Here is a 12,596-nt window from a genome sequence, read left to right on the forward strand (position 1 = left end):
ATTTTTCATTTTTTAGTACATTTTACATAGATTGCGTGATTTTTAAATCGTTTTTTGTTAATTTCATATTAATTAATTAATTTGTAAACAACCATGTATTTCTCTTAATTCCTTTGACACTATACAGCTTGTACTTGCTTTGAAACCTGTGTAAGGCTTTTATTTCAAATATAATTTTTGCTAAACTCTTCAAGCTAAAAGTTTTCTACAATTTAAAATTTGTTTTCGAACTTGTTCAGGAATTTTTGTTCTTATTTTTAAAATACGCATAAAAAGTGTCTGAACTTGGGTTTTTAAAGTTTGAAATATGTTGAACATTTTTGGATATTAGAGTTATACGTTGCTTCCAAGAAAATTTTTCTATCCTTAATATCATAGTTTATTTCTCGTAAGTTATGTGCCCATTTAAGTTCTCAGTATCCGGGAAACTTATTCATCAGAACTCAGAAAAAAAGCTATTTTTCATATAGTATACGTCTAAATAGAAAAAATCTAAATATCAAATATTATATATTAAAAGTTGTATACGAGGTATTTTAAAAAATAAGTTTTCTTAATAGTAAACGATTCATATTTCTTATAATATCGGCAAGTTATTTTTTAAGTATGCAGAAATTTTTATGAAGAATAACTTTTGATATTATTAATAATAAAAAAGTTTTCCATTAGTATATTACGAATTTATGTATGCATTTTAAAATGACGTGAAGTAAAATTCTTTTTCATCTCAAGTTTTATTAATTCTGATCAAGCTAGGATTTCAGACAGAGCTCGAACAACGTCAATTTGAATATTGATTTGTGAATTTGCTGAATTCAATAATTTTCTGAAAAGAAATAACAACACTTAACACACCGCAATTCTCAAGTAATCGATTCCCCGATGATGAACACATAAGTATTCGAAAGCTAGATATTCAATCATTGATTAATCGTGAATTGCGGTTGGTTATGGAATCTTCTCTTTTAAAAAACATTGAATTCATCTGATTTAAAAATCAAAATTCAAATTGACACTTGACATAAATGTAGAGTTTTGTTGATTCCTGTTGCGATTTAAATTGATGCTATGCTTTTATTGGTTAGATTCTACTAACCTAACTTTCTTTCTTCAATGAATGCAATGGTGACATCTATAAATTGCTTTATAAACATTTAGTTATAAATTTTTGGAGACTTCGTCGTACGTACAGGTTTATCTATAAATTAGGATTAATATCACTTCAATATCTACAATTATGGTGATTAACTATGGGATGTAACATAAACTTGGCTTCACCTTAATTGTAATAAGAGGATCTGCATCTACCTTTTGCAAAATCCCATCACGCTGCCAGGAGCATTTTCAGATCATTATGAGAAACGTTAATTCAACATTTTTCTGTAATCTTAACAATAATCCCAGTTATGGTACTGTTACGAACTCATCTACTGACGTAGATCATGGTGCCTGTCCTTTTCTATTACGTCAATAGAATTTAATGTTTGTTGGATGCGGTGGGCTATTTCTACAAGGGTCATTCACATTTTTTTTAAATACGGCGGTAATTTATTTATATTGTTTTGATATCTTATTTACAGCATGTTGTGGCCGTTTTTATAGAATCAATTTCCATGAAGGTCGTTTTGTATGCTTACAATCTAGAATTAGATATATCGAAAAATTCATTGTATATAAATAGGCGCTTCTTTATCAGCTAGTAGTCGGTAAATAATCTGATGTTATCCCGAATACATCGAAATAGACAGGCAAAGGATGTAATTAAATAAATTAGTATGTGAACAATAGGATAAGTGTTGAGTAATAAGTCTGAGGATATACTTTAGTGAATAGTTAAGTGTATTTAAATAAAGAAGAAAAACATTACAGCACTTTTTCTACTGTATATATATATACTATAGAGGATCGTTAAAAAGAAAATGTTGAGATTTAAACAGCAAACTCTTATGTTAAATACGTTAAAAACTAGTATTCATAAAAGTTGCTCGCGCTGTGCATCTCTATCTAACAATAATGACATTCAGATGTCAAATGCAAAGGTGAACCAAATCTGAGTCGGAACGAATAAAACTTGAAACGACTTCAATATAATTTTAGAGAACTATCTCGACGAGTTTGTCCACTGCTAGCTGAAGTTTTATACGAGAATTGTTATTTTTATATTCCAATGGACTACAAATGCTCTAAATTTATCGACGTTATGCTTATAGCAAACTAGAAGAGATTATGGTCGCTATAAAGTTTGATTAACTTCCCGTTTCGAATGTTGTAGCTACTTCAAAATTTAATAAAGATATCATGAGAGTTCTTATAAACCTGTATAATATATCTTCTGGTGCAGAAATGTTTGAAATTAATATTCATCTGCTTTTATATGTTTCAATAATTCTAAAAGATCAGTATTTTACATTGAAAAGTATAAGTATTTTTAAAACGACAGGATATGATTTAAATTCATAAATTGTATGAAAAATATTAATATTTGATTATAGGTTTCGACCTAGCAAACGAATTAATATGGTAATAAAAAAGAATCATATCAACTACGCCCGTGCAACAAGTCGTATTAATGAGGCCTCTTTTCTTTCGCTAGCAAGATCTACACAACTAAACTATATTACCAAACTTGCTTTGACACGATATACTCATTCACCATAAAAAAATATTGACCATCTTGTCTTATAATTTTATCTTTCTCTTGTTTATATTTTGACTTATAATTTTATCTTCATCTTGTCTTCATCTTGTCTTCATCTTGTCTTCATCTTGTCTTTATCTTGTCTTCATCTCGTCTTTATCTTGTCTTTATCTTGTCTTTATCTTGTCTTTATCTTATCTTTATCTTGTCTTTATCTTGTCTTTATCTTGTCTTTATCTTATCTTTATCTTGTCTTTATCTTGTCTTTATCTTGTCTTTATCTTGTCTTTATCTTGTCTTTATCTTGTCTTTATCTTGTCTTTATCTTGTCTTTATCTTGTCTTTATCTTGTCTTTATCTTGTCTTTATCTTGTCTTTATCTTGTCTTTATCTTGTCTTTATCTTGTCTTTATCTTGTCTTTATCTTGTCTTTATCTTGTCTTTATCTTGTCTTTATCTTGTCTTTATCTTGTCTTTATCTTGTCTTTATCTTGTCTTTATCTTGTCTTTATCTTGTCTTTATCTTGTCTTTATCTTGTCTTTATCTTGTCTTTATCTTGTCTTTATCTTGTCTTTATCTTGTCTTTATCTTGTCTTTATCTTGTCTTTATCTTGTCTTTATCTTGTCTTTATCTTGTCTTTATCTTGTCTTTATCTTGTCTTTATCTTGTCTTTATCTTGTCTTTATCTTGTCTTTATCTTGTCTTTATCTTGTCTTTATCTTGTCTTTATCTTGTCCTTATCTTGTCTTTATCTTGTCTTTATCTTGTCTTTATCTTGTCCTTATCTTGTCTTTATCTTGTCTTTATCTTGTCCTTATCTTGTCTTTATCTTGTCTTTATCTTGTCTTTATCTTGTCCTTATCTTGTCTTTATCTTGTCTTTATCTTGTCTTTATCTTGTCCTTATCTTGTCTTTATCTTGTCTTTATCTTGTCTTTATCTTGTCCTTATCTTGTCTTTATCTTGTCTTTATCTTGTCTTTATCTTGTCTTTATCTTGTCTTTATCTTGTCTTTATCTTGTCTTTATCTTGTCTTTATCTTGTCTTTATCTTGTCCTTATCTTGTCTTTATCTTGTCTTTATCTTGTCTTTATCTTGTCCTTATCTTGTCTTTATCTTGTCTTTATCTTGTCTTTATCTTGTCCTTATCTTGTCTTTATCTTGTCTTTATCTTGTCTTTATCTTGTCCTTATCTTGTCTTTATCTTGTCTTTATCTTGTCTTTATCTCGTCTTTATCTCCTCTTTATCTTGTCTTTATCTTGACTTTATCTTGTCTTTATCTTGTCTTTATCTTATCTTTATCTTGTCTTTATCTTGACTTTATCTTGTCTTTATCTTGTCTTTATCTTGTCTTTATCTTGTCTTTATCTTGTCTTTATCTTGTCTTTATCTTGTCTTTATCTTGTCTTTATCTTGTCTTTATCTTGTCTTTATCTTGTCTTTATCTTGTCTTTATCTTGTCTTTATCTTATCTTTATCTTGTCTTTATCATCTTGTCTTTATCATCTTGTCTTTATCATCTTGTCTTTATCATCTTGTCTTTATCATCTTGTCTTTATCATCTTGTCTTTATCATCTTGTCTTCATCATCTTGTCTTTATCATCTTGTCTTTATCATCTTGTCTTTATCATCTTGTCTTCATCATCTTGTCTTTATCATCTTGTCTTTATCATCTTGTCTTCATCATCTTGTCTTTATCATCTTGTCTCTATCTTATGCATCGCAGAAGAGGCTTCCCGAGGCACCTTTAAGTATGACACGGACGAGGGATCAGATCACTAACGCCTAGCTACGCTACTGAGTCGACATTCTAACTTTATAAGACGATAGTTACTGCTTATTGGTGGAATATTTAACAATCGAGAGTAAGAAAAGAGAAAGAAAGGGAAGGGTATTGTACACCCTATTAACAAACAACAAAATAACGTTATGAATATTGCGAATTTTATCATCTCTATCGAGAACATAGAAGCCGTCCTGAAAGATTTTTCGAATATTTGCGGATGTCTGTTGGAAAATTTGATTTCCTTCAATCAAGAATCGAGAGAAATATAGACCGAAAAAGAACTTGTAAGATGCCAATCTCTTCTCACGAGAAGTTACATATAATATTTATTGGATAAAAAAGGAAAATAAACATAAGCTTTGATTATGTAAATATGTAGATATTTGTTGTAGGTATCTATTGATTTTGTGTCTTGAGATGCTTCCAGAAACTGTTAAATTTGACAGATGCGGGTGACAGCCAGTCGACACCTGGGCGCTATCGCCTGCCACCTATTTAAATATAACAACTAAATGTCAAAATAATGTAGAACAGATGCAGGTTAAAACTTGATAAAATCTTATAAACAATTTGTATTAGGTGACTTGAAAGTTGTTAAAAACCTTTTGTGATGACTTCAATATATTTACTTTGACTGAAATGCGCACGTGAAACGTAAAACATATTGGTACAATTTTATTATATTTTTATTTTATTATTTGTTGCAGCTTACTAAAAAATTCAGTCAGCGTAACTTACCTACACATGGATTGACCCAGAGGAGTCTCTGCCAGCCGAGACATTCGTACAATTGTGTCATGTCCGTACCTTTGCAGGCACAAGTCGTCCTTAGATCCGTACCTAAAATTCCCAAAATAGCCGTTCGACATTCAATCGGCGATCCGGCACATTTTTTCGTTACGGCGTCAACAGCACAAGATTGCTCGTAATACTCCAACTTCGATCTGAAAGAAATAAAAACAAATGAAAACTTGATATAAGGAGTGATTTTCTTACAACTTTTCCTTCCAAGTTTTTCTCTTCAAAAAACTATAAATGTGTAAATTGATTTGTTAGGTGCACATTTGAATTTTATTTAACAGATGTTACGGGATTTTTATATTTATCGCACTCAAGTTATTTTCTCTTTTCTAACTTAGCTAAAGGTTGAACAGTAAGTAGCAGGCCAGGGGCGGCTCATGCCAAATGGTCAATCATCTGTAATTACAATAATTTTTCAATCGATTTATTAACAAAAAGATACTCTTGGTTTAACTCGATGAAATTTATGATTTACGAGATATGTAGATTTTTAAATTGTTGTACACGGCAAGGAAACCGTAAAGAGACATAGTAATCATCCATTAAAAATTGATAATATTCCAACGTATAATTTAGAAAATAAACTAAAGTATTAGTTCTGATTTCGCAACTTCAAATGCTTATAACTATTAAATTAAGAAAAGAGATTCTCGTGTCTTCTCACTTTAATGGATCCATACTTCTGTGAAATTTTGGATCATCCATGCTTCTGTGAAATATATAGTTTCTTATGGAGTATCTTAAGCCCGTTTTCAAAGTGGGCTGCCAATAATTTCTGACGGTCAGACGTTCGGCAACTATTTTTTTTACACTAGAAAGTTCTGACTAGTAGACTAAGACTTGTACATAATTTATTTTCATCTGTTTGAATACTACCTTTTCCAATAATATATGTCCTTTAACTGATCCAGTGCCATTTTCAGTGGTTAGGTTAGGTTAGGTCGCTGATATTTATTACTTGGTCAATCAAAAATTTAGAGGATGTAAACTCATTTTTAGGTTTCTTGCGAACGCCCCAGTCCTTCAATCGCCATTTTAGGTTTGTTTTTCATCTTTAAGAACGACCAGTCGTCCTGCTTGAATGACTAATTTCCACTAAATCATTCATATCACTTGTAAACAGTTTTCAAGTACTACCATGGACAAATTTGATAATTTATTGAGCTTTTTTGGCACTTAAGGACAGACTAAAAATTAACTGAACTGAAACTGAATTATCATTTTGATTATATTAGAATAGAGATTACGTGTTCCAAACAGGGCAGCTCCGTTATACTAAGGATTATGTTTTGTATTCCAGCCGACTTAAGTATCGTTTGTGAACCATCTCCAGAAGGGTCCTTTTGGCTGATACAAGAACCGTATATAAGTGCGCAAAAATGTCATTTAAACATTTCCAATAACTCTTTAATGAGCGGTTCATATTAGCATTTGGAACAAACCTATTGAATCAGGACGATAGGAAAGATTGTGGAGTGAAGAATATTGATAAACTAGATTCACAAATTCAATTGCGCTATTTATCCAAGCCAAAGTTTGTTTTCACGTTTATAACTAAAGTTTTTTTTTTTAATTTAAAACCGGCTTTAGTGTACAAATCAAACCGATTTAAGTTCTATAGAATGTTTTACAAAAAGATTCAATCAACAACGAAAACCGACAAAGTTAACAAAGCAATTTACCTTATTTATACCGAAAAGATAAACAGACACTTTCGATTTTAACACCTCACTTCATTCAAAGTTGGTTTGTTGTCGAAGATTGTGAACTAATCTCTAGATATTCGTGAGATTTAGAGTATTCGATTACTTTGTCGACTTAACTTTTGTGTTGAAGTTGAATTCTTACTATCCTCACTTAGAATAGCGTCGAAAGGGATTTTGTAAGAATGCGGTACTGTCTCTATCAATTTTTGAAACGCAAAACATTTTAAACATTATAAATATTCATTCGGGATTGATTTGCCGATTTCATTATCTACTTAGATGTTATAAAATCAACCATAGAGTTGTTTAAAACTCATCAAATTGCAAATTTACTGGGTTATTTCTACTACGAGCCTTTGTTGAAGGTTCTGTTCTTGTTCACTTCTCTTCAAGGTAGTAGTAGTAGTAACTGCCCTTCAGCAATAACTATTCTGTTGGACCTTAAATGGTTAAGGTAATAAAATAAAGACTGTTAGTCACTCCATAAGAGGTAAAGCAGAACAGATCCGATCGTATGTGGTAGTATGCGTCGTTGACGTTAAATTTGTTACCTTTAAAGCGTCGTAGGACATTAAATGTTATTCTAGTATCTTCTGGATATATCGTTGTGCCCTAAACAAGACCCAGATACGAACTGAAGATCAGTTTTTCTTTCTAAAACAATTCCGTTCTGAACAGCCCAAGAATTTCTTCCAAAAGTTGTCAGTTTTCCAAGGAAAGTCAGCGCCAAGGATATTGGGCTTAATTTTTTTAATCAATTGCTAAAAACGAGAACGCAAGTGAAGTCAGTTGGACTTGGTGATATTTAGCACCACCATAGTTTATTATACAAGGAAATAACAGAGCAAATGCAGTTCGCGAATGTTTGGTAATAGCTGGATGTCGAAAACTATTATACTTAGGTCATGACCTCAAAAGAAATCAAATTGTTTAAACTGGTTCAAAACGGGGATCAGCTATTTGCCAACGTCAAGGTGACAATAATACATCGAGTATTAAAAGTAAATGTTGAACCTAAACACCAATGGAATGTCGATTTCGCATACTTCATCGTCTATGGAAGCTCTCAGTCTCTAAGTAATTGGGTACACTTGCCTCTAGATAGTGAAACATTAATTTTTTTTTTCAATAAAACAAAAATAATCAAAGAGATTGGATTAACAATGGAACGACAGAAATTTATGTGAAATGAGAGTACCGGAAGATATTCCAGTATTTTTAAAAAATGTGATATTGTTCATTGTAATTATATCTTCAGTTGTTTTTAATATACCTAATCGGTTTCAAACTTAAACTTGATGTGTTACACACAATTTCAATTATAATCATTATCCGTGAGCGGCCCTAAAAAAGTTCGTTTTTAGAATGGTCTATCACGTCAAGTTTATATGAAATTTTAATGGAAATTATCAATTTTGATACGCTACTGCTTATTTTTCAGCAACTTTCTAAAACTCTCTAATACAAAATTGTTTTAGTTTGAGCGCAAAGCATAATCTCAAAGTCTTTGTATTTGTTCTGTTTTCTCAAAGATTATGCCTTCCCTTCAATATCTCAAGTATTTTCAAAGTGAAATGTTGAGAGTTTACCTTTCACTAAAATGTAAGAATAAAAATTTAATTAGATATCGAGTAGATGCTTTAAATTATATTGAAATCGATATCAACTGTCGTTTCGATAAAATTTTTGGCAAAACTAAAACTTGAGAAAAAATGTGAACCAAAAACGTTACTAAGACCCATAGTCCAGTTCAATTGGCTTAAAAAAATATTGTTTTTGAGAAATGATTGAATTGAATAGTGTGACATGTCTTTGTTTTGAAGTAAATAGATAATGAAACATTAATGGATGTGGTTTAGTTCTTTAGAGTTGTTTAGTTCATATAATCACTTACCTACATTCTTTATTTTCTTTGCAAACTTCTGCTAAATGAAGACAAGATGGTTGAGGCGACTCTTCAGTTCTTTGTGCACACACCGGATGAAGTTTTTCTTGTGCAATCAAACAAGCATCTTGTTTGTTGTCAGTTTTCCTGGAAAAAAGGAAAATCTCTTTTTCATGTTCAATTTAATTTAACAACACGCTTTTCATGTATACGATTACTTATATAGGGTGAACCATAATTTATTATATTGGTCTAGCGTAAGAAACTGTGCGTATTTCTTGGGAGAACGCCCTTCTTATGTATATTACCATTTAGACAATAATAATTTGTGTCCGAGGGTGAATTTAATTCAATCAAGGGTCAAAATCTCCGAAGCAATTTGCACGACTATCAATAAAAAACAAAAAGGGTGGTTAGGGCGTTGGTTATTTTCAAGCAAAAGTTCAGATGCTTCAGCGATACTTCGAATAAGTTTGTTCTGGATATTGAAGTTGGACGTGAAACATTTCTTAGTGCAAGAATTGGAAGAACAGAACAAGCGTGATTCTTGTCATAGTGCCAACGAGAGTTTACTCGTTGTTCAAAACTGGTTTCCAAAGAAATCCATCTTTCGCAGAAGAGATAATTCATGCCATTGATATGATATTTATGGTTTTTTTTAAATGGAGATCTGTGAGAACTTTCGTCCAATGGATAGGTGCTATATGTCGTAGAGTTTTTCAAAATCTAACGGCCAGATACAAGGAATGCTAATGGCGAGATTATTTTTAAGTAATAGTGTTCCATTGTACGTTCCTTATTTTGAATGATTGTCTTTCATAACCTGTATATTACATTAGAAATATGAGTAACTGGACCCAGTTAATTAAACAAGAAAAATAAGTGATATTTTCAGGAGATAATGACCTGGTAGCACAGCTTCGTGAAAAACATCTTTGTATTGATTCATGTGCATATAGTACACATTTTATTACATAAAAAACAAGTACAGATAAACAAAAAATATTTATTATACACAAATCTGCAACTGTTGAACTAATTTTCTAAATAGCTTCCGAAATTTTGTAGATTCTTGTTATAGAGTGGCACAAGGTTTTGTATGTCTTCTCCATATAAAGTTGCGGTCTGTGTCTTCATCCATGTGATGATATGTTTCTTCTGTTCGTCATTATTGTTGAATTTTTGACCACCAAGACAAGATTTTAGGAGAGATACTAGTCGCTAATAGCAAGATCCAGGTTGTATAGAGATTATCAAAAACGTTCCAATCAAATTCCTGATGTTTAGTTTAGTCACATTCGAAATGTTCGAACTATGAAGTCGGTCATTTTTATGGAGAAAATCCAGAAAATTTTGGTAGTAATCCTCAGAGCTTGTTCTGTATTTTGCAGCAGTGATCTCAAAGTGAAGGTCTGCATAGATTGTGGTGATTAATCAATTAACAAAATGCATTTTTAGGCATACCTCGTCGGCAACGAAGTGTGCCTAAACGCCTTCTCGTAGATTTGCCGATAAAGTTGGTTTTCTGCCTTTAGAAAACTTAATGTAACAATCAAGTACAAGAGATTAAACCATATTACATTCGAGTGGTGCCTGCAGTGTGGAGATGTCCGTGGATATTCATCTTGAATTTATTTAGGTTGTAATGTTCGGGAATTACGTGTCTCGGTAGTTGATTCCACAGGATTGTACTTCTTCAAAGGAAAATAAATTGACGTTCTGGGTGTCAGCTAGGCGAAATTGGTATTAATGAGCCTGCCTGTCGAGTAAGTCTCGCGAAAACTGCTCTAGGTGGGTTGTCGTTGGATAGCAAGGGAATAGCATCTGCCGTAGTTGTATAGGTAAAACAGAGTGAGGTCAGCGACAATTCTCCTATATTATTTTACACTGGACAGCAGCGCTGCCGTAAAAATGAAAACGGAACTTATATTTTGGATACACCTCGTAAAATGATATATTGTTCGATTCGATATAATATTGATTTTAAATATATAGGCAGTGAAGCGTAATAATAACAATTTCCAATAAAACTTACGAAATGTAGGTCACAACGGACGCAAATTATATTTATCAGTGGCAGAGACTGAGTGGAATATAGAAAATATCAGCAGAGAAAAAATATTATAAATCAACAACTTATATATTTTCATCAATTTCAGTAATATAGAACTTTTCTTGATTACTTTAATTAAAATATTGTGGGAGTCAAGTGACGATGTGATCCATGGAAATTTGTTATTTTGTATATTTCAGTAATGCGAGTGGAAACTTTTTAAAAATGAATTCAGCTTCTGAAATCAGGTACGATTTATATAATTTATCTACTTCACTGGCAGCATTACCACGCCCCAACCTCTAATCATTTCAATATTGAAGCATTATGTTTAGGACATAATAGGCATACAAAAGACAGCCCATCAATCACTGTTACCGTTGAATCTTGTCTATAAAACACTTTTTAGTGTATATAATAGATGTTTTTTCAATCTACGTGCTTATACAATTATGCGTTCAACAGAAAAATAAGTGTGTTGAAAATAATTTTTTTCGAGAAGGATTCGATTAAATACATTTTTTTCTACGTCCGTTATAATATTCACGTTTTTTTTTCATTGATTTGCATTCTTAAAGAATGTATTTTCTGAATCGGTAAAAAAAGTGAAAAAAAGTACCGTAGCGGTTCATTTTTTCACGCTTTTGTGTTAAAAAAAGCGCCACAACGGGTCATTTTTTAACGCAATTATAAAATTGTTTTATCAAAATAATGGGGTGTGAACGCTTTAATTCTCATTCTACGATGAATTGTCACACTTTCATTTCTTGATATTAGTTCGAGAAAATCCGCTTTGTGTCTAATTAAAAGGAGTGTAGTATTATTACTATTATTATTAGTGATGGAGAGTTTAAACTGCACACCAGATGTTATTGAATCGGCAATTACAGCGACTACGAATCTTCTCCCTGAGAAATCCTGGGAACAGTATTTAAAGGAACGTAATTCTTTTATGGAGTGGCGTAATAAAAAAGGTATAAACAGCTTCACAGAAAGAGTGTTACTAACTTACTTTGAAACTAAATCCAAAATGTGGAAGCCTTCAACACTTTGATCGACTTTAATTCAAAACTGAAAGACACCCTAATGGTAAATAACGACGTAGACATCAGTAAATACTCCTCGAAACTCATTGCATATTTGAAAAATGAATCAGTTGAATATAGACCTAAGAAATCTTAAACATTTGCCCGTGAAGAAATTAATAAGTTTCTATTGTAAGCTCCAGACGTTTATTGTCTCATGCATAAGGTTTGACAGCAAAAAATTTTAATGTAAGCCTAGATATTATTTGTAACATCTCAGCTCTGCGGAGAGAGGAATTATATAAAATTAAGTATAACGATATTAATAATACCGGAAATGTTTTAATTATCATAGTACCTGATACAAAAACTCATGTTCAACGTCGATTTACTGTTTTGAGTGAAATATCTGACAATAGATTAAACTTGGTAAACATTTAAAAAAATATAAAAACCAACGACCCACAAATATCAAAACAGATCATTTCTTTTTGCAGTATAGAAATGGAAAATGCAAAACCCAAGTTGTAGGTATCAATACCTTTTCAAAAATTCCCTCGGCTATGACAACATATTTGAATTTACCTAATACAAAAAATTACAGTGGGCATTCATTTCGACGCTCTTCGGCGTCTCTCTTAGTGGATTCCGGTGGTGATATAATTCAACTAAAGAAGTGAGGTGGGTGGAAATCCAACA

The 12,596-nt window shown here is 31.6% G+C and overlaps 1 protein-coding gene across 1 annotated transcript in view; it reads right to left on the reverse strand.

Moving 5' to 3' along the window:
• Positions 1–12,596, reverse strand: part of LOC130900327 (uncharacterized) — a 194,934-nt gene that overhangs the window by 22,786 nt on the left and 159,552 nt on the right. Inside the window, exons 10-11 of the mRNA XM_057810863.1 lie at positions 8,829–8,966; positions 5,166–5,371 (exon numbers count right to left, since the gene is read on the reverse strand). Coding sequence (XP_057666846.1) covers positions 5,166–5,371; positions 8,829–8,966 — 344 coding nt within the window. The remainder of the gene's footprint in view (positions 1–5,165; positions 5,372–8,828; positions 8,967–12,596) is intronic.

The sequence above is a fragment of the Diorhabda carinulata genome, chromosome 12 (assembly GCF_026250575.1).
Source record: "Diorhabda carinulata isolate Delta chromosome 12, icDioCari1.1, whole genome shotgun sequence".
Taxonomy (NCBI): domain Eukaryota; kingdom Metazoa; phylum Arthropoda; class Insecta; order Coleoptera; family Chrysomelidae; genus Diorhabda; species Diorhabda carinulata.